The 26,974-nt window shown below is 33.2% G+C and overlaps 1 protein-coding gene across 1 annotated transcript in view; it reads right to left on the minus strand.

Moving 5' to 3' along the window:
* Nucleotides 1-3,570: 3,570 nt before the first annotated feature.
* Nucleotides 3,571-26,974, minus strand: part of LOC126979558 (T-cell leukemia homeobox protein 3) — a 42,311-nt gene continuing 18,907 nt past the window's right edge. The window contains exons 2-3 of the mRNA XM_050828920.1: nt 23,420-23,648; nt 3,571-4,709 (exon numbers count right to left, since the gene is read on the minus strand). Of these exons, the coding sequence (XP_050684877.1) occupies nt 4,427-4,709; nt 23,420-23,648 (512 nt within the window). The 3' untranslated portion in view covers nt 3,571-4,426. The remainder of the gene's footprint in view (nt 4,710-23,419; nt 23,649-26,974) is intronic.

Here is a 26,974-nt window from a genome sequence, read left to right on the forward strand (position 1 = left end):
TTTTCAAATTTTATTTGAATAGTTTTCCAGTGTTAATAACATAGATATGATAATGAAAAACAATAATATGTTATGTTATATTCATCGAGCCTTGCAGAACAATTGCGCATTTTTTTTTATCTTATAACAAATATATCCAGATTAATTTAACAGAATTTTAAGTATATATATATGTTGTTATAACATGTACGTGCATTTATTTATAAATAATAAGCACTAACAGGATTTACGATAAAATAACAATATAAATACAAAATGAACTCGATAATTTCTCCTTTTTTTTTCGATTTTCAGATTACGTAGATTTTGATTAAGAACTTTTAAGAAATAGGCCCAAAATCCACAGAAGTCTTACAATATGTACATTAACTAATCACATTTCACCAGTGGGAGGCTGCTTTGCACGGGAAGCCGGCTAGATAATGGGTATCACAACGGCGCCTATTTCTGCCGTGAAGCAATAATGTGTAACCATTACTGTGTTTCGGCCTGGAGGGCGCCGTAGCTAGTGAAATTACTGCGCAAATGAGACTTAACATCTTATGTCTCAGGGTGACGAGTGCAATTGTTGCTCAGAATTTTTGGGTTTTTCAAGAATCCTGAGCGAGACTGCCTTGTTAAGGGGTAGGGCGTATCAATTACCAACAGCTGAACGCCCTGCTCGTCTCTCCCCTTATTTTAATAAAGAAAATAAAAATATTTAAATAGATATACTCGTAAATACTGGCCACAAGTACCATATTGTAAACTCAGGATGTATTACTTACTATTTATAAAGGTAGTAAATGTGTCTTTTATTACCAAAAAGATATTGATCATGCTATTGTTAGCATTTTAAGGTCATTTTTATCATGAATCAATTATCAAATCTATTTCTAGCAACAATGATAAAGTCTAACGGCCTTTCCCAATATTCAGTCTATCACTTACTTGAGATAAAAATCGTGACTATCGTTGACTTTTCTATCCTAATAAACTTATCGACGGTAACTCACCTTATCCGTACACGCTCTCTGTCAATAGGACGACGTATAGCTTACCAGCGATAGAATTTTGTATGGAAATTGCAATATAAGGCAATAAGAATGACTTATCGGGTATATTGGGACAGATTCAGATTATTGACAGCTAATTACTGACAGTAGAAGGTAGTAATTTATCTCTATCTGTATATAGTGTATTGGGAACGGCCGTAAGATATGAAGAGAAAGCGACCTCAAATATAATATGGTTAGAAATATATCCCGAACGTGTTGTCTGAAAAAATTCTATCAAAGCTAATAAGCCTTTAATTGTATTTGTTAGATGCAATTACTAATTGTGACAGTAATCACGACCATCATGTTCACGAAGATCCTTACACAAACAATAAGTTCAAGCTCTAAAGGTTGGTGCATCCAATATACGATAATTTATATTTATACACTTTATTTTTTAGTTTATGGAATAATTTATATTATTTAAACACGACCCATATATTGGATGCACCGTACAAACTAATTTATTATGTATATTACAGCCATTGTAAAATACTCTATTTGATTGAAAAGAATGGCCGTTGAGTTTCTTGTACATGTTCCTCTCACGAGCTCAACTTTTTACGAACTCAAGGTAAGTAATTTAAAAGAAATATTTGTAGTTACGATTCCAAAGGCGATTAGTTTAAGTCTAATTGAATAAAGTTTGACTTTGACTTTGACTTTACGGCTCAAAGCCTTGCTCAATACTTTTCCCTACCTTTCTGTTCTTTTCTTTCTTTTATTTAATCTATCTTTCTGTTTAATAATCTGGTTCCCTGACATGATAGCTTACTAGGCTTGACAAAATTTTTGTGATATTTAATTATTAATTATTATAATTATATATTATAAAGCTGCAATGTTTGTTTGTTTGTTTGTTTGTTTGTTTGTTTGTTTGTTTGTTTGTTTGTTTGTTTGTTTGTTTGTTTGTTTGTTTGTTTGTTTGTTTGTTTGTTTGTTTGTTTGTTTGTTTGTTTGTTTGTTTGTTTGTTTGTTTGTTTGTTTGTTTGTTTGAACGCGCTAATCTCTGGTACTACTGGTCCGATTTGAATGATTCTTTCAGTGTTGGGTAGTCCATTTATCGAGGAAGGCTATAGGCTATGTTTTTTTTTCAAAATTAGGGATCCGTAAATAAAATTGCTATTTTGTAACACAAGGTGTAAAATCGAAAACCTAATTTTAAAATTAGGGATCCGTAAATAAAATTGCCATTTTGTAACACAAGGTGTAAAATCGAAAACCTATTTTTGCGAGCGCTGCAAAAACTATTGACAATAGAACAAAATGATGTACAGGCCTGTATAATATAGGCAATATTTTATTATTTATAAAACTATTGCGTGAATTATACTTTATATGGCAAAACAACGTTTGCCGGGTCAGCAAGTTAATTATATTTTTACGGGTGTTTTGTAACACATTGTAGGTATAATGGTCTTGATACAATTTTTTGGACAACACACGATATTCTTTTCATATTAAATTTGATGGTTGAAGATCGCTTCCTATTCAGACGTTAATCTAAAACTTATTTTGCTCTTATCATTTCGCAAGATTGACTGCATAATATAAATTGTATATAATCCCTACACACATGGCCGGATTTGGTACGGCCGGACTATCGGACGGTCCGGACTTTGCACCAATTGGTCCGGCGTCGTACACGGTACGGCCCGGACAGTGATAATAATCATTTTGTGCGATGGACGATGCAACATTACACTGAACATAGTCCGGTACCAGACCGTGTCTGATGGTTCAGCCATGCCAAATCCGATAATGTGTTTAGAATAACATGTTACGATGTAAAATTACCGTCGTGCAGGAATTTGTTGAAGATCATACTGTCGCGTAGCAAAGCTTCGACGTATATGAAGAAAGTTGTCAAACTTCAAGACATTGATAATTTCAACAGCTCCGTCAGCAATACTCGTAGCCTTAGCGTAAACACTAGTAGGTGTATCAGGTTCGATACACCTACTAGTGTATGGAGTTTTTTGGGTTTTGTAAAGTTAATGGAAATTTCTAGTAAGTTCAGGATTAAATCGAACAGAAAAGAGAGATGGAAAATGTGTAAGCAGGATAAAAATAGTTAAAAAGAATTTTCTAGTACAATTTAAATTTAAAGATGGAATGGGAGAATCATTTTGAAAATAGAACAGACCGGGGATATATAAGCCGTACTAAGCGTGGCCTACGGCAGTTCTAGTTCTGACTTGAAAGTGTAAAGAAGAAGAAGAAGAAAAGAAGAAGTAGTGAAAAGTGGAAGTGTTCCAAGAAAAAGAAGATAGAAGAGACTTAGTGTTCGGTGCGGTGTGACGCGTTGAAGATACCGCCGCCCACAAGAGGAACAGCGGCAGACCGGCGAAGTGCAAGTTCAGAAAAAGTGAACGCAAATAAAGACTCGCTCCTATAAGCGGAGTATTATTTCCAATCCCTGACCCACTCTCGTGTCAATACGTAAGACGCAAGCTATATATATCTTGTAAAATTATTTCAAATACTTGATACAATTAAAATAAACTTTAAACTTGTTAAGTAGGTATATACACAATCAAATTAAATTTAATACAACTATGTCGACACATATTATATGGAATATTAGTACTTATTCTAAGTCAATATAATTAATTTATAATACTGTTTTCATTTAAGACTTATTTACAGTTATGTTTTATTCTAAATTTTTAAATATAATTATTTAAGTAATGAAGCTAAGAATTAGTTACCTGAATCTACACGTATCATTTATGTTTTGCGATATACTCAAATAAAAAAAAAATTCACAATTTGCTACAAGAACTGATTTTAACGATAACCGTTCTTAAAAGGGTATACTATAAATATTTAGTATATCATAATAAATATAAGAAAATGGGGCTATCTTATATCTTGCTAATTTCCCAAAATCGTGATCGTTAGTTATTTACATTTTTTCAAATATATTTAAAGTTGTTTTTTTTTTTTTTTATAATTTTAAAGTGAAACCTTAATTACATCGCCTTAATTGTTTTTCGCCCATCTATCGCATGTCGCATTACAATTCGCAATCAATCGATTATAGTAGGGGTGAAGTTGTATCATTAATTTCAACTACTGCTTTTAAGCCAGTTTGGCCGCGCGGTCTGAGGCGCCAGATTTAAGCTCTGGGCTCACAGAGGCAAAGTAGGTTCGAACCCGTGCAAAAGTTTTTTTTATTACATTATATTTTTATTTTATGAATATGTAAGGCATAATATATAAATAAGTTTTTTTTGCTGACATTAATATGTTATTATATGAAAAATGTTTCACTTGGATCATTCTTTCATAAAACTACCTAATTGCTTTTTTTATTTTTTCACTTGATTTTCTAAATACTTTATCTATTATGAGAATACTTATAATACTTTGTTCGCAACAAAACTTCAACATATTGGTGAAGCCACAGCCGGCGGATGTGTCGATGGCGGTGGCGCTGTTACAAACGTCCCTTGATTCCCTGCCCACGGTTGTAAGTTCTGTAAAGCGCTTAAAGCGGTGTTCGGAGGTGGTGCTGAACTTGGTGCGTTCTGATAATGGAGCGCTGAAAGCGGTGCGCCAGCTGGTGGTTCTGGCATGTAGCCTTTACTCAGGGCCTCTGCTTGAAGCGATAACATCAGACGATTGGCCGCTTGTCGCTCAGCCTCCCGTTCTTCGGCTGTTTGACGTCTGTGAAAGAAATAATTGATTAAATTCTTGTATTTCCTAGTTATTTTTAATTTGGTTAACTTTTACTTTGTAAGTTTTACGCTAGATGTCGCTGTATACATAATTGTATTATTTCGATTACGCCATTGAATCGTTTTAAAAGTGATTTTAAATAAGTATCTACCTATAATAGCCACCCAAGTCTTAGTCTTTGATATTTCATAGCATTGAATTATTAAAATTCTTTAATAGGGGGAGACCATAATAATATATATCATAAAATCAAAAGATTTTAAATGACAATGAGAATTTAATACATAAGTTGATTACGTTTAGACTTGACAAGATTTCTTAGAATTTTTTAAATTTGTTTTAAGATTTTGTGTGAACTTTACTAAATCGCACTTGGTTACGCAAAATAAGCGCACAGTAGACGTCGAGTTGCGAAAAAAACACATGAATTGAATGAACACCTACCTTCCTATCCCCTATAATATAAAAATTATTTAATTTTTTTGTATTTAATATATCCTACTTTTTTTATTTTATTTGTAAAAAATCTTTAAGAGATTGAAGTGTGAAGGAAGTGTAAGTGAACTACTGCTATTTACGCCACAAAAAAGCGGTATACAAAATAAAATTAATATCAATAAATGTAAACATTTTTTAAGTTAAATGAAACTCAAATAGTTATATACATCAATACTTATCGCATACATGGTAGTGTATGAATTGTTCTGGTATGAAGAAGCATTAATTATCATCACTACACATTATAAAACAAACTCCTCCGCCGCGATTGTCTGTTAGTTCGTTCGCGATAAATTTAAAAAGTACGATACCGATTTTCAAGCTGTTTCGCGATAGCGTGATTCGCGAGGAAGGTCTTAGTATTTAATTAGTTAAGTATTTGTTAATATTTTTGTATACATTTACGTTATTTTATGGGCTGTCAGAAAAAATAAGCCTTCTGGGAGCTTTCAATGAAAACTCTGTCCAAACCCTATGAGATATAACAAAATAATGTATCGTGGAATTGTGACAACAATTTTAAATCGAATCAAATACGATATTAATCCTTATCATTTTATTCCTACATATTATAAAATATATATTTAACTACACATTTCCGATGCCTTTAGACTTTTCGGGAATAATGTATTCTCGATTTTTTTTTTAATTTTTTATTCTGTAGTTAGAAACTAAAAAGTTCTACTACGTCTGTCGCTTTAGCTAGTATTAAATTATAGCTTCAGAAGTACGTCACTACTAATAAAAATTTAAACAGCATTAGCCTCTCGCTCACTCATAGTTAAATAATGCATGAAGTTTAGAATCGCTATTCGTAAAGGGTTTCGAATTGTCAATTAGTTGAATCATTAGTTTTACTAATTGATGACAGGTGATTAACTCGGCTAGACAAGATTTGTTGATTATTGGCTATAGCAATATTAATTGTTTTGAAGTTGGTAGAATATTACTTACATCTTTTATTTAGCTGGAATTAAAACAAAATGGACTAAATACAATCATTGTAATATATAAACTAAAAGTAATATATCTTTATTTTTTTTTATTTTTTTATTAGGATTTCCAACTACAAGTACACTAATATAACAATAAAAACAATACAATTAAATTAATGCTAAGTGTCTTATCACTTACAGGAAATCACAGCATGCACAGAATTTTACTTAATTAAGATAACAACACGCTTTTTTTTTATTGCATACATAAAATAGTTGAAAAATTAGTAAGCATAGATTTAAGATCCTGTTTGGGTAATATTATTAAAGATATCTCTTTCAAGAATAATTTTCTTAAAGTTTGAGGAAGCGAAAATATCTAAGGAATCCTTGTTATACAGATCATACAGGGTATACATTCGTGACAATGGGCAGAATTTTCTTAGATTAGTGCGACAATTTGGTAATGAAAATAAGATTTGTCGCTGGCATGATCTTGGAATTCTATTTGGTATATGAAATCTAACTTTGCTGAACAAGTCGGAACTATTAATTAGGTCAGTGCATATTTTTTTTAGAAATACTATATCCAAATAATTTCTTCGTACTTCTAAGCAGTTCATGTGATCAAAATTTAGAATTAGATGAAAGTATCGTATTTGACGCTAACTATCTGCCTGATGAAAAAGCTCATGGTCGCTCAGAGGACAATGGAAAGGGCTATGTTGTGAGTTTTCCTGAGAAAACAAAAATGAGGAGATCTGTAGGGGAGCCAAAGTCACTGGCATAGCTCAAATGATTACGAAACTGAAGTGGGCAGGGCACATGGTTCGACGGACAGATGGAGCGGTGAAGTCCTCGAATGGCGACCACGTACCGGAAGACGAAGTGTTGGTAGGTCCTCCAAAAGTTGGAACGACAATCTGGTCAGGATCGCCAGAGTACATTGGATGAGGCAGTACTGATCATCGTGAAGATCTTTGCGGGAGGCCTTTGTCCAGCAGTGGACGTCTTCCTGCTGATGATCGTATTTGACGATATTACTTGTTTAAGTGTGTGCGTGTGTGTGCGTGCATGAGTTCGTACGTGTGTTATTGCCATCTTGTTTGATTTCTTTATTACTGAACACACAGTGTGAATTTTGATCCAACTAGATAGATAGGGTAGTGTTTATTTGGATTCGTGACCATTTAAATTTTTTTATTTTCAAATTTTATTTCTGTTGGAATAATTGTAGGATTTGTTGACGCACACTCTGGCAGTTCTGCTGTGTTATCAGCATTTGATTCGATATGAAATTTTGTATATATACCTAGTCTTGCCTTGTCTTTTGCTTTCGGACTGGATTTCTTCGAATTTTCTTTCCCTTACTGTTTCGATCACATTGTTCGTACGAACACTACGTGGACCGCCAGATCTTCTTCACACACAACACAAACAGAGGAGGTCTCATTGTACCTTTTAATAGCCCGGTGGAGAGTTTTAAAAATTGTATTTGGCTCCATACCTAGTCTGTGTAGTGCAATCACAGGGATCGGTTCTCTTTATCACCCCACCCAATTTTAATATTGTACAATGTATTGGCGCCAAAATGAACAGTAAAATGACAGATTCCAAATTCAAATGTAATATTTTGCTTATTTCTAATAGTTACAGTATTAATAGTCAGACTAAGTAGATTATGTATCTTATTCCATAGTAAATAAGGTTTAAGGTTTCATAGGTTTCTTTAGTAGATTAATTATTGGAGTTAACACCTGCTCACCCCTTATGGGTTAAAACGTATAATATTAACCCAAGCTTACCACCCGGGGCATTATAAATTGCGACGGAGCATTATCATAAATACCCCAACATTTACTTGACACAAAGTCAACTGTTTACAAACTTCGAGACCCCACTTTACTTAATATCAACTTGTACATTATTTATAAGTTAAAACAGATTTGTCGCAGGATCGCTGTATCGAACGCTGTTTTAAGGAAATTCGCCCCTTCACTTACAAAATTTCAATTTTAAAATGTTGGATTTGTTATTGAACTTATAAGACTGTTTAAAAAAAGCATTGTGTGGTTTTATGAAACCACGGTTAAAGTGAAACTTTTTTTCTCATTATAGACATTTAAGTAAAAATTTTTGGAATAATATTCCATTAAGGGTATAAAAATCGCTTTATCAATCTTAATTTTATGCTTGGAAAATTGGAATGATAATGGGAAATAATAAAAGTAGACTATCCCCCTCATTCATAATGGTCCGCTAACTTTAAACAACCGGTTTTCTCATTCTGACTTAGGTCAATAGAAGAAGACAGAGTGAGAATTAGCAATGCTTTAAGTTAGCAGACTATTATGAATAAGAGGGTATGTCTCCAACTAAATAAGTAATAGTCTATATTACACTACACGGTCAGCTGCTGCGAACTATAGACGCCGCCCGACCGTCACGCGACATGCAACACACAGACGAAAAAGTTTGAGACGATGTAATAAAAGTTTTACTTTAAAAATAGCTTAAGCTCAGTCATACAATTAATTTGATATCTATACTTATAATAAAACTGTTAAAATCGAATTTCTGTACAAAAAGTGAAATAGAACAAGTCCCGATTTTTTTTTTAATTTCTCGCTTCTGTTTGTTATTTACAATAAATAATATCGAACAAATGCATTATTTTCTCATAAATGATTCCTTTAGAATTCTTTTTGATGTCATTTCTAATATACATGATACCGCTTCGGAAGAAAATGGCGCTCTGAGAGAGAAGAATCGGCGCAAGAGAATATCAAAAATCAATATCAATTCTACAGATATTATAATATTGTTTCAACTCTATTTCAGAGTTGAAACAATACTATAATATCTGTATAGATAAGTGTCGGTGGCGCTAAGGTTAAGGCTGTTACGTCTCATTCGTGAGGCGTCTTTTCGATTTTTGTTTTCATATGTACCTACTTAGTTCGTACTTAGTATGTAGGTTATTGGAGGCTCCTACGGTGAAGGAAACAATTTTGAAGTACCCTACATACACCTGTAATAAAATGCTATGGTTGTGTGTAGCTTACAAACTCGCACTTGGCTCACTTCTTTACTGAAGAGGTCCTGTGTTAAGTGATAACCGCCACATTAAACTCTGCTGCGACAGAGGAATCGCAGGAGCGTTGCTGGCCTTGTGCAATAATTATTGTTTCCGTTTGAAAGGGGTGAAATCACTGGGCCAATGAGACTTAACATAATTTAATGCTTAGATGATTTATATGTCTTGATAGACCCTCTTGTGCAAGACAACTGATGAAAACAGGCCAGGATTAGGCCATCCGGTGATTTGTATGTCACATTGTGTTAGTGTGCGTGCATTGCTCAAAATAGAGGTAAACTGTTAACCTCAACTTTTTAAGACGTTTTCACAGCTGCCACAGTCTATCTAGACGTATAAATGATCTAAGATATAATGTCTCAAGCGATATTTTTAAATTAGATTGACGGTCCACGATCAGTTATCGCTCCCCTTACCATATCATAAATAAGGAACGACCCAGCCCACGACGTCGCTCAAATTTCTTCGCTCCCAATGCTACTATAAACACGTACATTCTAAATTTAGACTATTATATTATTCTTATAGCTAAAAGCTATCTTATCACTAATCTAATAGTGTCTATATTTTATTAACAGTACGCATAAATAGCAACTTCTGTTCGAAGCACTATCTATTTGGTAGCTATACCTAGGTACTATCTCACTAAAGCGCCTACATTAGCAATGTCCAACCAGCATACATAAACTTGTATCGAACTAATTAAGATAGCCTAACTACACAATTTGCATGCCAATTTACACCCAATCTAAAACCAACCATAGATGTATCAATTTAGAGTTCATATTGTATTATTTCACTTCAATTCAGCGTTAACTGACCTATTAATAAATCAGGGTATCGAATCAAATTGTTTATATACGATTTAATTGGTTTCAACTATTAAGATAATAATTGTTAATTAATTTATTATTCTCGCTTTGATAGACTCATCGGTAACTCTTGGCAGAGATACTCTTTATGTGCTAAAGTGATGTCGAGTCGATTGCCACTTATCGATAAACTTTTTGCATAAATATTATGAAATTTTATTTATGTATTGCAGATGCACTTATATAATATAAGTAATAAATAATAGTTCAATTAAATAAGCAATAGAATAGATCTTAGCTCGCGACAAAGACTGGGAGAAATTAGGGACTCAGGAAAACCTGTCGTAGTTTACCTACGTAGATGTTGGCGTATTAATTCAAAGTTTTTTATGTGAACTAATTAGATTTAACTAAACACTTAATTCTGCAAGGATCTAACATAATAACATAAAATAAATAGACAAAAAACTGGTCTCGCCTACCCAAGTACAAGTATATTAATTGTTTTTTTAAGCTATTGCATAGCTTCTATCGCGGGCCTTGAGCGTGGAGACCGAATCCAGAAATTCCGTAACGAAGATAACCTAACACTTACTTACTAGATGTATATATAGATATTTCGGCAAAGTAATTACAGTTGCCGTGGAACAGCGGTTATCACGTATGCTTTATGTGCAGAAGGTCGCAGGTTCGAGCCTGGGGTAACCTACGTCTTAATTTTTTTTTTAATTTATTTATTATTTTTATCACGTTCTTTTAATTTTTATTATAAGCATTTTTATTCAGTTTCACCTGTCCCGTTGTCTGTCTGCAATCAAATCTTGCAAGGTAAATTTTACTCACTTCCCATTTGCTTTTTTTAAAAATAATTTTATCAAAAAAAAAACTGCATAAATAAAATAAATAAATAATTATAATTGCATAAGTTGTTAAAAAATGCTATGCAATAGCTTTACCGCGGCAGTCCCCGAGTGCCACACGTCTTTTTTTATTGGACATATATATTTTTATGTTTAGCCTGCCATTACGATCTTATAGTTTACACAAAAATAATTTAGATTTCCTCTTATCAGTGCCATTGTAACTCATATTCAAAGAAAATTCAAATCAACAAATGTAACTACTAATGAAGCTATTATTGCATCCACCACAACTAACATTGCACTTTCATATTTTTAACCGACTTCTCAAAAGGAGGAGAAAACTATAAAAGTCTTAAATTTGATATTTAAAGTTTTTGCGTGACAACTATAAGAATAACTCAATATCGCGCCAACTGATTTCTATGATTTGAGGACGCGGTGGAAGGACACTGATTCCAAAAATAACAATAATCGTAACTAGAATTTGATTAATTAATTAGATTGTATAAAAATGTGCAATTATTTTCATACTTTTTAGTCCATATTATATCTATAGTTTTGGAATAGTGTTTTTGAAGTCGGCTGTATTCTATATTCTAAATTGTATTATTATGAATTATTTGGATGGTGTAAGGAAAACATGATGAGCAGACAGAATTTCAATAATCTGTACTACTTCGGGATCATGTTACAAATAGCAACAAGTAATCGAACGAAGTTGCACATTAAATTTAATGTAATTAAAAAAAATAAAAGCAAATGTCGTATTTAAGGAACTAATTAACTAACACTTTTCGTGACTCATTTTTTGCAATAATTTTGCTCAGTATTGAGAGAGTACCACTAAGTGGAAAGATAAAACAACGTTTTGGATATCCACAAAACAATTAAAATGGCATAAAATTTATTGGTTGTACGGGAGAGTTGGGTACAATTAAGTAGGGTGGGCATACATCAAAACTTTGAGTTAGCGGAGAGAATTAACTTCAAATTCATTCCCTTGTCAGTTTTAATCACACTTGAGTTATTGCCCGAACTTTCTACGCTTAATTCATGGAGTTCTTTAGCGCAATATACTTTCGAATTACATTTCATTAATTTTTTTTATAAGAAAATATTCAGACTCATGTTTGTGGTAAGTACTTTATTTTGTAGTTGTCGAATGAGACTATGCTGTCACGCTGGTTTGTAACAATTATATATCCTGTAATTGAAATGATTTGTAAAACGATGGAAATGTAAAACATGATTTAAAAGAGTGGCAATGAGTTTCTTGCTACTTTTTCTCAACTCGCTCAACCCTTTACGAAGTAGCAGTATATTCCATAAGAAAAAAAATTTTTTTTCGACATTCATGAGTGTCATTTCCATGACCTACATGAATAAAGTGATTTTGATTTTGAATTGTTCCGGTAAAGTCGGCTCGAGGCAACGTCGTATCACAGTGCGATTAGTCGGAGCAAAATTTACCAGGGCAATAAATAGACAATTATAATTAAATATAAGTATTGTAAATGTAACTTATTAATATAGAACAAAATAAATCTCGCCTTAATGAAGTTTTGTTTGTTATGTAGTTTCTATTTCGGCCATTTCTAGTTGAGCATAAAGCTGAATTTATACCAACATCGTGGGTAAAAATGTGATAAATTAGGCTGAGACTGCATGTGATAAACATCGTGCTATTTTTAAATAAGTAATTACACAAAACTATTTATAGCCGTTTGATTGGAAAATAGAATGGAAAATCTGTAGAGTCGTAATTGTAAACAGAGTACCTGTTTAAAGAAAAAAAAAACTGTTGACTCTATTGCGTTTCTTCTCACCACATAAAAAAACTTATTCTGAATAGCTACATATGTTCATAAATAAGAGGTACCCTCAGTATACTCCTTCATATAATACTTCTTTGTTATGACAAAGTTATTTACTAAGAACAATAAAAAAGATGAATCTATAATTATTAATATTAAAACTTTAACATACTGTTGTACCCAATAGAAACTATGACTTCGTCAAATTATACACTCTAAAATATTTCTAAAACGGAATCAAAAAGTGCTTACTAATGATTCAATATCTTAGAAAAAACAAATCCATTTGGCAAAGACTATTTCGATTCTTCATGATAGATCTGCACTACGGTTAAACGAATTACGTAATAGATAAGGGCTCCTTGATAAATAGTTGTCGACACTGCCTTAAAATTTGCGGTCCTCTCTAACAATTATAAATGATTAAGCAATGTATATTATCGTAGCGAGAACTTTATTAGGACAGCCAGTGCGACTAGTGATGTAGCTCTAAATTTCGATTAAATATTTTATAAGTTCTTCATCATTGTCATCATGGCGATAAGTATCATTCTCACATATTGTTGTTACCTTAATGTTTGAGGCAAACATTACTAATAGCATAAGTATTAAGACTTAAGTATTGTTTCAAGACTTAAGTAATGGGCAAGGCGTATCAATTACCTTCAGCTGAACCTCCTGATCTTCTCGTCCCTTATTTTTATAAAAAAAAGTAAAATCTACATATATACGTATTTTTCGAGCAATATAATGAGATCAGGGAGAAAACAGGTCCGAAGAAAATTGATTATTAGTGATGCCAAGTTCAAGCGCCAAAGGTCAAATTAAAAAAAAAATATCACGGTATCCATAATTTAAACTTTTGAAATAAATAATTTTGTACAAAAGATCTAGCTACATTTATATATTAAGTAAAAAATATGAACAAAATCCAACAAATAAAATTGTTAGTTGAAGTTACATATACGTTGTGAAAAAAACATGTTTAAAGTATAAGTGTAATTATAAACTCACTTCCTCACACATGGTAGGTTTACTTTATACAATAAATATATTTCTCTCGACTGGTATTGCACCTTACTTCGTACGTAATAATTTTGATCGATAAGTTGTCTGCACAACACTCAGCCGAGGGTTGCCCGCTTTCAAACGCTGCCTTTATAATTAGATAAAGTGAAGCTCAATTAAACTTTCCTTAAATAAGCCAAACTTGCCAGATAAATGAGAATAATTATTATTTCATAAGATAAAGAGGTTGTATTAAATATTCACGCTTCCTTACTTAATATAAGTTACTTTTGTGCATGTATTTTTACTTGTAAGTTTGCTTTTTAATTCCGATATTAAAAGTTAATTCAGATTAGAAGGTTTCTTATTGGTACTAAATCTTTGTCAAATAAGTCGTAAGTCTTATAAATATAGGACATAAGAATTGGGTATTTTAAATAACTATGGCATATATATATAAGTAAAGAAGGAAGTACACTATATAAACAACTGCTTACTCAATAGATCACTACTAGTTTACAATCCATTACGTCCCCCGGGAAGAAACAGGAAGTTTCTCAAATTAACAGCCACGCAATGTATGTTACATTTCTGTTCCCTTGACTTCAATCAAGAAACAGATTTGTACCCTAATTCCAAAGAAGACAGCCTACAAGCAACAATTATACTAAAGACAGTTGTACATTACTAAAAGCAAAACGACGTAACTGCTATAGAAAATACGCCTTATTTTCTTAGACATAAGGTGCATTAAATAAGTGAGGGTAAAAGGAATTAAATTGCAAGAAAGGGCAACGAAAATGTTTCTTTTCGTTAAGGCTGTAAGTGCTTTTATAGAACAACCGTGTCCCCTAATTTGGGGAGTTTTAATATTCACTTATACAATGGAGGTAGTGCGATATAAGTAAATAAATAAAGAGGGAAGTCTGTAGGGTAACGGAGTGTTAGATGTGGTAACCCAATTGGATTTGTTCGAATTACAGCTGGAAGTAACTTCAATTGCTTTCGAAAATGTGTAAATAAACTGTGGGATTTTGTATTGAATGCCAAAAGTTGCTTCAATGGTTTTATTTCAATCTATAATACTCCTTATTACGTAAGTAAAATTAGACCATCTTGCATGTGACAAACATTTTTTAAATTAGATTTTTTTGTGAAACATGTCGTCACATGAGGTTATTGATCACCTAATGTTAAGTGATCACCGCTGCCCACAATATCACAGGAACTCAGGAGTGTTGCCAGTCTTAAAGGAAGGTGTAAGGTTACATCTTACCGTAATGGAAACACCGGACATTAAGGCTTATTCTATAGTTTAGGTTGAACAATTTTTTTTTCAATCACCAAGTAGTGGCCACAGCTTAGAATTTATTATTTGTAAGGTCAAATATACGACCTGTAAGGATGTCGCCCCGTAACTCTAAAAAAATACTTTATTACTGCTAGATTGGATTTAATTTGGAAAAAGGCCTATTCACTCTTTTATGCTCCAGTCCACCTAATAATTATAACTCCTATTCTTTATTGTATAAAATTCTAAAAGAGTATTGTTACTTTTTCATATTAGCATAAATTTAGATACTTACTTAAGTCAAGATCTCAAAGAAATGTTAATCAAATGAAATTTTGTCTTTATATGACAATCTTCTGTCTTTAATAGGCAGGTATGTTTAAAGTATATTAATGTCAATGTTCTTAATATTTGCATTGCTGTAAGTATACCCAGTAAAAAAAACATAAAAAGTACACGTCATTTACACGAAAAATAACCGAAAACTTGAGTTTGTTTTTTTTTAATTAACCTTACTAAGTGTTCCTTAATATTGTTCAAAACTATCCCAAACATTCCTATCGAAGATGATTCTTCGACATTTTTTTAAATTAATTTACAATTATAGCATAACGGACCATCCATGAAACAATTAATGAAGCTTCGAAAGCACAAAATAAATAACTTCACTAGAAGTCACAAAAATTGCCAATAAAGCTACAGTGAACAATACATGTAAAAACAGGAGCGTACGTCTTTCCCGTTGCGGTTAATAATTGATTAGCTAAACTGCCGAGTTGTGTTCCTCATACAGTATTAACACCGAACAGCCTCCCCCTACTGGATGCTATATATGTACTTAGATTGACTTGAGAGGGGATTACAATGTTCTTGGGACCCTTCCGCACGTTGCACTGCATGAAAATTGTACCGTTTATTGCATTAAAAAAAAAGTGTGTGTTTGCATTTATTATTTGTAACCTATTTCAGTTTTTAATTAGTTTACTATATATATAAAAATGAATTACTGTTCGTTAGTCTCGCTAAAACTCGAGAACGGCAGGAACGATTTGGTAAATTTAGGTCTTGAATTATTTGTGGAAGTCCAGGGAAGGTTTAAAAGGTTTGAGTAAAAATGAAAATGCGGATTTAAATAAAAACAGCAATTTTGATTTTCCTTTGACGTGTCCCCCGTCGTTCAGAAATCAAATTGAAAGAATAGTTGAAAATGAATATCTAACTAGAATTTTTATATCTTTCTAACTTTCTCAGAAGGTAAAAATAATTTTTAAAGCTTACTATAGTTTTTATGTAGACTGTATTATTTGTATGTAGACTGATAAGTCATAAGTTTGAGAGTGACAATGTATGTTATTTATATACGTAAATAAAGGCTTAGAATGCAACAAGTTCGTGCAAATCAAACAGCCATAATATTGTCATCCAAGCTGACAAACCACCAGCCGGTGAACACACAAGGAGGTTTAATTCACCCGACATTGACGAAGTGGCGATTGGCATGAAAATTGGACCGTGTATTGCATTTAAAAAAAAAAAAAAAATGTGTGTGTGCATTTATTATTTGTAACCTATTTCAGTTTTTAACTAGTTTGTGATTTGTGTATTATACCTCTTATGCAAGTAGTAGTATCTAGTATATTAGAAATGACATCAAAAAGAATTGTAAAGGAATCAATTTTGAGAAAATAAATGCCTGTTTTGCCTTTGTGCCTTTAATATTAGTAAAAATAGTATTATTTTTATGTGCTATTGATAGGTTTGAAGTCGGTGCTAGGCCAAATGTAATAGCAGGTACCTACACTCGCCACGCGTGACTTTGAGCGGGATAGCTTCGTCTAGAACCAAACAACAAGCGGGCAAGCACCGACTTAAACCCTATCAATAGGTAGCACATACAAATAATAGTAGTTTTACTACTATTAAAAGGTATAAGATTTTCATAAGGGGTGTATTAAATTAAATCTTTTTTATGTTATTTTATACTTTTGAGTTTTTAAGTCGGTTTTTTTAATTTTAATGTTATTTTAACTGTTGACTTTAATTTTACATTTTGTTTTTAATTTCAAATTTGAATTTGATTTTCATTTAAGTTTATGTTTAATGTTGATTTTAATTTTGTATTGTGATTTGCGATTATTATGGGAAAATGCCTGAAATAAAATTTTATTATCTATATATATATAACAGCAATTCATTCATATATAAATATATATAAATGAATTGCTGTTCGTTAGTCTCGCTAAAACTCGAGAACAAATGGACCGATTTGGCTAATTTTGGTCTTGAATTATTTGTGGAACTCCAGAGAAGGTTTAATATAATAATAATAATAACTTTTATTTCTCACCAACAACCAAAATTACAATATAGCGAAAACTTAAAAATACAGGGGATACATAAGTTTTGGTTGTGGATCGCTGGTGCCTGTGGTAGGTAATAAAATACCTGTATTACTGGTCACCAGGATTCCACTTTTACACAGGGACTAAAAAGCTTGAAATTCCTAAGGATAGAGGTAAATGTGTGTGTGTGTGTATGTGTGAGTGTGTGTGTATGTGTGAGAGAGAGAGAGAGAGAGAGAGGGTGTATGTGCAAACATGCGTACGATAGGGTGTTCTCGGTTTATAGGTGTGCTAACTACCCAAGACCTCCAGAAGTCTCTCTGTGTGACTGTAATCTTGCAAAAGGAGAAAAAAAATATAGTAGGAATAGAATAAAAACAACAATGAAGTTCTTCCTTTGATGTGACCCCGTCGAAATCAATTTTACACAATAATTTCAAATGAATAACTAATTAGAATTTTTATATCTTTCTAAGAGTCTCATTTGACTACCAACGGTATGTAGATTGATAAAATATCTTAAGTTATTAAATTCATAAAAAACAGTATTTTATTTATAATGTACTGAACAACGTCTGTCGGGTCAGCTAGTTATTATTATAATTATAAATGCACGATGAATTAACAAAAATTGTACTTCTTTGACATAATATGTCAGATATATATGGATACAGAAAATACAACGATCCGGACACACCGTAAATAAATAAAAGTATATTGAGAGCATTTTGCATGAACGTGAAGCAAAGATTTTGGTAACACGAACATATCTTCTAATATATAAAAATTCTCGTGTCATGGTGTTAAACATTGAAACCTCCGAAACGGCTTGACCGATTCTTATGAAATTTTGAGGGCATATTGGGTAGGTCTGAGAATCGGACAAAATCTATTTTTCATCCCCCCAAAATGTTAGGGGCTATCCACGCCATTTTTTTTTAAATTCGTTTGATTATGAGTCAGCATTCAAAAATACATACAACTTAAGATTTTCACCCATCTACGATCAACAGTTACTTTTGTATCGCGATTTTTTAAGTTTTTAATATTTTATAATTTTTAAATAAAACCGTTCAGTAATAGAATAACTTTTTCACTTAATTTTGCTTAGAAACTCTTCTTGCTTATTTCAATTACAAAATGTCTTTGAGATATGTATTTCTGTTACCTTACCGGCTCCTTTGCACCTGATGTCGGCTAGATTATGGTTACCACAACGGCGCCTATTTCTGCTGTGAAGCAGTTATGTGTAAGCATTACTGTGTTTCGGTCTGAAGGCGCCGTAGCTAATGAAATTACTGGACAAATGAGACTTGACATCTTGTCTCAAGGTGACGAGCGCAACTGTAGTGCCGCTCAGTTTTTTTGTTTTTTTTTTTAATAATCCTGTATGGCACTGCATTGTAATGGGCAAGGCGTATCAATTACCATAAGCAGAACGTCCTGGTCATCTCGTCCCTTATTTTCATTAATAAAAGTATAAGTTTAAGCGGATGTTTTTGTAATCTATTTTTATTGTAAAAAAATTTTGGAACTATTCCAAAATTTCCATTCAGACACAAAGCAAAGCTGATTTGAATATATAAATCACTAAGTATTTAAAAAAAAATAATGAAATTGAAAGAATAACGTAATTACTGATAAGGACACATAAATAAACTAGTTCTTATATTAAAAAACTGGCATTAAGTCGTTAAAGACTAGATTGTTATACAAAAATTAAATCATAAAAGCGATTAATTTAAAAACACTTAAGACAGAGCTGAAACAATCTGTTATTAATTCCAATTTAAGACTTATATTTATTTGACATTTGGTATGATTTTAAAATAGAAATAATATGACGAAAACCGGGTACGTACTACAAAGCTGTGGAATGAACTTCCTTGTGCGGTGTTTCCGGGACGGTACGACATGGGTACCTTCAAAAAAAGCACACCTTCCTTAAAGGTCGGCAACGCTCCTGTGATTCCTCTGGTGTTGCAAGAGATTGTGGGCGGTGGTGATCACTTAACAACAGGTGATCCGTCGCTCGTTTGTCTTCCTATTCCATAAAAAAAAAACCGGTCAACTTACAGTCAGCCTAGCGAGGCTCTCCAAGAAAAAAGCAATTCACTCGATTGTAACAAACGTGCAGTCATTGATATATTGACAGATGACGGCTAAAATCTTGTAAAAAACGGAGATAGCCGAAATTCACTACGTCTTATGCAACTGTTCGCCTTCAAACTTAGCAGGATTATAGTTCGTCGCCAATTGCCGTACTGTCATTACTACTATTTCAAACTTAAGTCAAATGACTGTACGTTTTATACTAAACTAAATTTAAATTTTTACTTTTACATCCTCCTTGGTAAATACTACGTAATAATAGGGGGACTGCCTAAGTTAAAATGCCTAATGTGTTTAAGCAGTCAATGCAGTTTTTGACTAATTTTGAAGTCGTCAAGCCTGCGTCTAAAGCCAACAATGCTGCCTGACTGTCAGAGTGAACGGCTAGATCACTTGGCGTTGCGTAGAGATGTCGCTTCAATGTGTGTCTTCTACTGCATTTATCACGGGGAGTGTTCTGAAAAGCTGTTTAACCTGATTCCTGCCGCCGAATTCCACCTTCGCACGACACGCCACAAGTTAGGATATCATCCCCACCATCTGGATGTATGGCGGTCCTCCACAGTGCGGTTTTCAAGGAGCTTTCTTCCACGTACTATAAAGCTGTGGCATGAACTTCCTTGTGCGGTGTTTCCGGGACGATACGACATGGGTACCTTCAAAAAAATCGCGTACACCTTCCTTAAAGGCCGGCAACGCTCCTGTGATTCCTCTGCTGTTGCAAGATATTGTGGGAGGCGGTGATCACTTAACAACAGGTGACCCGTACGCTCGATTGACCTCCTATTCCATAAAAAAAAGTGAATGTATATGTTTTGGTTGAAGTAGCCGTTTTTTCATATTGGTTCCGCGCATTCTAAAATGGCAAAATTTAAACCTACTTAAAAAAATTAAGTTTAAATTTATGCTTGTAGCCTGAGGCTAGATTGTAATTAAAATGATATAACATAGGTTTCTATCATAAAAGGAAAAAAAATGTATAAATAATTAAGTATTTCCAACCTCTTGAAGAATTTCACAAAGTAATCTGTATTTTTATCGTGTACGGTGCCCTTAAAAAGCAAATAATCTGTCCAAACAATTAAAAGCACAACGAAAGCAACACAATCCTCTCGAGCCTGATAGCTTTAATAAACAAAACAAGCTAAGATAAGGCACCCATTAAGTTGCCTCACTTAATATGAAGAGACGCCTGATAAATCGACTGCGCGTTATATAATAAATTATTGTGTCTGTGTCCTAGAGAAACTGATTCTCGTTACGGACAGCAATGTTTATAAGCTCATTTAATTTGAAACATTAAAATCTATACTAATAAATGGACAGCCGATTTATTCCTTGTACTTATATGTTTCGGAGATGTTTTAAATATATAATTTATGGTGATTTTTTATTCGAAACCCATATTTTTTTGACTTAGAGCGGTTTCGCACTACGTCCGATCCGAATCCGATCCGAACCCGTGAAAATACAGTCCGAGGTACTCGTATACTATTTCTAACGGTTGACGGAAGCCGCATCTAGTGCGTAAACTACCATAGAAATAGTTCTATGAGTATTTAGGACCGTGTTTTCACGGATACGGATCGGATTCGGATCCGACGTAGTGCGAAAGCGCTCTTAGTATTACCTGTATATTCGCAATACAAATATTAGTCAATGAAAATTCATTACGTATGAAAATTCAAATTCATACAATGAGCGGGCGCATACTTAATTTATTTGGCAAAACAACGTTTACCGTATAAGCACTTTTAAAACCCTAAACACACGGTCGGATTTGGTCTGACCGAACGATCGGATGCGGTCCGGTACCTAACAATATTCGATGGTATGTCCCATTGTCCATCGCACAAAATGTGGCAATAATTTCAAGACATTCTAAGGAATATCGTCCGATACCAGACCATGTTAGATGGTTGGGCCGTACAAAATCCGATCATATATTTAATATATTAATAATTTATAGCTATAATACTACAAAACAGAATAGATTTTTCATTTATGTCTTTGAACATGCTACTCTGGGACATAACAGTTGGATTTTAATGTTTTTTTTATATGACAGCTGATGAATTATGTAGGCAATATTATATAGTATTAGATCACACCTCTTTGTTTGTGACTTCAATCGGAAGAAAATCATTTATACGTCGAGATAGACGTTGACAGCTGTGAAAACTTCGAAAAAAATTGAGGTTGATAGTTAGCCTCTATTTTGAGCAATACACGCACACTAACACAAAGTGACATACAAATAGCGAATGTAAAACGTAGCTTGCCACGCACACTAAAGTAATGAGCCTGTTTTCATCGATAGTCAGTAGCAAGAGATTCTATCTAGATGTATAAATAATTTAAGAACATTATATATGTAAAAAATTGTCCAGTATCATAAGGAACTTAGTTCGTACTGGTACGACACCTCATTTATTTGGATTAAAATTAAAATCAAAACAATTATCTGATACAAATAAAGCAACAGTTAACTAGTCAGCACACATAACCACGCATTTGCCAAATAATTCTATTTTCAAATCAGCTGCGTTCGGGAATTCGCTTTTTGTGTTTTTTTTTTCGTAAAAGCAGTGGCTTGGCGCCGCGCGTATCGAGCAAGGGTTATCTGCGTCGAACACAAACAGCGCTTGTCCATTAGACGGTAATCGGTGTGCCACCAACACGGGCCAGTGTTGCATTGTCTCACATGGATTCCGAATTTTGTTTTGTTTGTAATCAATGTTCTATGGTTACTAGCTGTATAAAATATATTGTTTTGAGGTTCAATATACTGCTTTTACTCTCACGAAGTGCACACTACGATTGAATCTAAAATAATTTTAGATTTCCTTCGATTCTGAATGTTATTTTACTTATTTATGCACATTTCTTTTATCTATATTCACTTGTTGTAATTGTTTATTTTGTTTTGTTTTACGTGCTTAGTCGTGACTAAATTGTTAAATTGAATTAAATAATAGATATTAATCTCACACACATATATATATATATATATATATATTGTTACCATATTATCCGTGAAGATAAATCAAATCAAATCAAAATCAGTTTATTCATATTTGTTAAGGAAATGACACGTTTGGTACGGTTGAGCTTTTATGAGAAGTGGCAAGAAGATCATTGTCACTTTTTTAAATCAACATTTACAGCTTCATCGTTTTACAAATCAATATATTATGTAGGTATACTGACGCAATAAAAATACTCAAACGTCAAATGCTTAAAAGTAATGCCTTACACGGGTAAGTTAAAATTAAATAAATGTAAATTAATACGTAATAACTTGAGTTATTGAGTACAGTTGATGCATCAATCCACACATAGCGTAAATACAAAAGGTATTCTATGAGCATTTTATTGGCGATGATAAAATATATAATAATAATTTTAATTTTAAAAACATGAAGTTGAGTTCATCCTGCCACCACAAGAAGCACCCGTTAACGTTCATGACGCATAGCCAGCCATCGCCTCCCTCGGCCATATTTTAGGGAAGAGAACGACCCGTCCCGCGTCGTAGCCACAAACAGTGATATTTCAGCGAACATGATAAAGCTTATCATGTTTTTCTGAATAAATAAATAAAAATAACCTTGCATGCACATTGACAAATCAAAATTGGCCATTCATTATCCGGCCGTCTATCGTCTATACTAGTATGTATATTCAAAGTCTATGGTTGAGTTAACTTGCATTTATTGCTATTATTAGTTTATATGGAATAGGAGGACAAACGAGCGTACAGGTCACCAGGTGTTAAGTGATCATGTAAATCAAAATCGGTTATAGTCAGAATAGATTCGCTTTCCTTTTCTATCTCGCTGTACCTCCGTTAGAGATGTTTTCTTTCTCTCACTCACGCTTTGCTTGTCTATATATTGTATGTCTATAAAATTAGGAATCCTTACCTCCATTTTGTCCTTCTGTTCTGAAACCACGTTTTCACTTGAGCATCCGTCATTTTCAAAGTCTTAGCTAACGAAGCTCTCTCAGCAGACGCCAGGTACTTCTGCTTATGGAATCTCTTCTCCAGTTCAGCTATTTGAAGTCTAGTGAAGGAAGTGCGAGGTTTCTTGCGCTTCGGCGGCGTTCTGTTCTGATATGGATGTCCAATCCGCCTCGTTATTGGGAACGATGCTGAAAAAATGTATCATATTATTATCGATTCTTTTGTTTTGGATTATTTAAATATGTTCATAACGAACTTGCGCCCGCGGCTGTCCGCGTTTATATTGAACAATGACCTTGGTAGGGCATTTAATCCCTACACATAAATGTTGGTAGGCTGTCGTGTAAATAGACAGTCTACCGCGGGGAACGTAAATCGAAAAAATTATCGGATAATTTTGGCGACAACTAATGCAAGAACCAATCCACTAACCTGTATTGAATCTTGAGTTTCCTAAGGATGTCACCTTGAACGAACTAAACACTGGACGCGTAATAGCCTAAACACACTATCGGATTTGGTACGGCTTAACTATTCGACGTGGTCTGGTCGCTACCAGACCATATTCGATGGTATTATTATGATTTGGGGATTAAAATGCCCTTAAATCCTAGGATCTATTGTGCCCCCTGCTTGCGCTAGCGCGCCTGCCCTGTGTCTTAAAAATGAGTTCAGAAAAAGAATAGAGGCTACCAACTAGGAAACGTGCTACTGTGCCGAGATTTAAATTATATCCTCGTTTAGTGTCCAATGGTTTATTCGTCCAAGCTTATAGCCCACTATAGACGCCTGATAAAGGACGATTGCTCTTAAGTACCATATTAGAAAGAAATTTTTTATTTTATTAACAACAGTAAGAAATATACCTGAATTCTTAATTATTACTGCATATTATCTAAAAACATGTATAATCTATTGTTACTTTTTCCGCACTTATGGTAGGTAGATTCAGTAGCTTAAATGAAATATTTTTAATGACGTTTGAAAAGCGCTTACCTTTATAAATTATTTGACTTTGAGTTTAATTTTAACCATCAATCAACCACGAAATTCATGATGCAATATCTAAACTAAGAAAAGGCACATGATCTGAACTATAAGTGTGTAAGGAGGAGGGGATATTATTGTCATATATTGTGAATGCCATGAATTGTGGTATTTATATTTGTATAAAAATAATATAATCTAAATAAACGTTATTTACCCAAATTATGAGATATTGATATGTATGAGATATTATAATAAAATTATAATTGGTTGATTTTAATAACGTCTTTATCACAATATTGTTCTTTCTGCAAACGTAAAACAGCATGAGGAATAATTCTTACACACCTTTTTTTTTCTAGGTGGCGTCTTTCTTAAACTCTTAGCAAACAATTTCTTATTTTGTTAAAGATTAAGATAATCGATTAGATTTGAAAGAGTGACATCTCAAGTCAATGCAAATTTTGGGGTTGAGCAGGTTATTAACTGTAAAGTAGAAGCTGTAGATGAAGCCACAACCTGAGGCTTGAACAAGACATGTCAAGATTTATGAACGTTACTTCACTCAAAGGGTTGGCTCAGTGGGAGAGCGCTTACACGGAACGATTTGAGTCCCACACCGTTCATATGATTTGTTTTCAAATTTAATTTGTGTAACTCTTAGCATGTTTGCCCACTCTTTCCCCTCACCCTTTTATGGCTACACCTATGACTATAAATTACTTTAAATACAAATACTTCAAACTTGCCGTTAGCACCATGTAATATTCAAATGACCATCCAAGCAAATTTATTCATAACTCCGTAAATTATCAATCTACCATCGCCGTATTAAAGAAATTAGTCTTAAATTACATTTGTTTTATCTGTGTAATCACGGTTAATGATACTTGGCGGTATGAATAAATAAAAATCTCATTAAGAATAACATTCCGTACAAATTGCTATGAACGGTGCGCAAAGCAATCATATTTCAGAATCATGATAAATCTTAAATAGCAGCTTATGTATTGACCGTAGACTGAGGGTCTATATCTATATATCTATAGAGTGTAGAACTTTACTGAGTGTAAGCTTAGCATAATCTTTGATTTCGTTTTCATAGTCATTTAACAGCTGAAATTATGTTAAGATTAACCTAATACAGCCCAATGTAAAAGTCAAGTTCGCGTTCACATCACACTCAGCTAAGTTTTATGTAAGTAAAGTCTGAGCAAAATCTAAATACCCTCTATAGATCTCAGCCTTATAGTATTCTAAGATGTTTAGACGATCTGACAGCTAGATAATATGTGACCAATTTTGATTTGTCAATGTGTACTTTAGCTTTTCATATTCAAAATATATAAGAGCTAATGCCAAGAGTGGCTAACTTCTTACGACTTGTCAATCAAAATCGGTTATAGTGACAATAGATTAGTTAGTATGATTTTGATTTGGTTTCATTATTTTATTTCTCACGTAATTTCTGGCAAAATTTTGCTTTCTCGGGTTACTAATTATAAACCTATTTGCATTATTACTAAGGCTTAGAGCGTTAGCGATGTGTAGTCGCTAAACATTTGCAAAGGTTGTTTCAAAAACTTGCTATAAGATTATGTGGCACAGCCAAATTCGAATCTCATATTGAAATTAAATATGTTTTGAAAAGTTTTGAAATTTTGTAAACTTTTTTACACCATTTCTTTTAATATAATATAGAATAAGCAAGCTGAAGTGACAGTTAGCTGGTGTTATCAGTTGGAGAATAGACATTTGCTGGGGTCAAAGTTTTCTGGAGTGGAGACGGTGACTCGGAAAACGTAGTATAGTGTGCTCTCCGACTGAGTAGAGAGATGATGTACGCAGAGTAGCTGGCAGTAGCTGGATAAGAAAACCAAAACCAAAGTTCGGGTTCAGTGACGCAAATTAGGTGAGGCTTTTGTCCAGCAGTAGACTAATACAATAAAGATTATGGTGATAGATTTTTGTGAGGTAAATTAGAAGATTATAACGATATAAGAACTTTTAATAAAAACAGTAATGGTAAGTAACGCGGAAATATAAAATTAAACAAAATATTGATCCTTGGCACGTACACAAAGATCCATAATGTAACTATTTCTTACACGTCAACCACAATAGGTACGTTATGTTAAATTTATACAATATTCGGGTGAAACCACAGGGAGCTGCTAGTAAACTGTATATATATGGATGTATTCAGTCATTAAGAAACCATCATAACAAATGTACCATTAAATACATTATAACATGGACGATACATTCATGAAAGGGTTTCGGATAATTGTAATAACTTACAATCTCATTAAAGTGTATACCGCAACATAATATTCCGTGTTCAAGTTTCATTAAACATGTTCCAAAATGGTATCCTATTAAGCGCGGTGTTCCCATTGGTCAATGAAACATAATGGCGGATTCACGTGACCGCAAATAATGTAATTGTGGGTTTACATTATATGATACATGAATGTTTTAACTTATTTGTTAGCTTCATGGTAGAGTACATTAAAAATTAATTTGC

This window comes from Leptidea sinapis, chromosome 3 (genome assembly GCF_905404315.1).
Source record: "Leptidea sinapis chromosome 3, ilLepSina1.1, whole genome shotgun sequence".
Lineage (NCBI taxonomy): Eukaryota > Metazoa > Arthropoda > Insecta > Lepidoptera > Pieridae > Leptidea > Leptidea sinapis.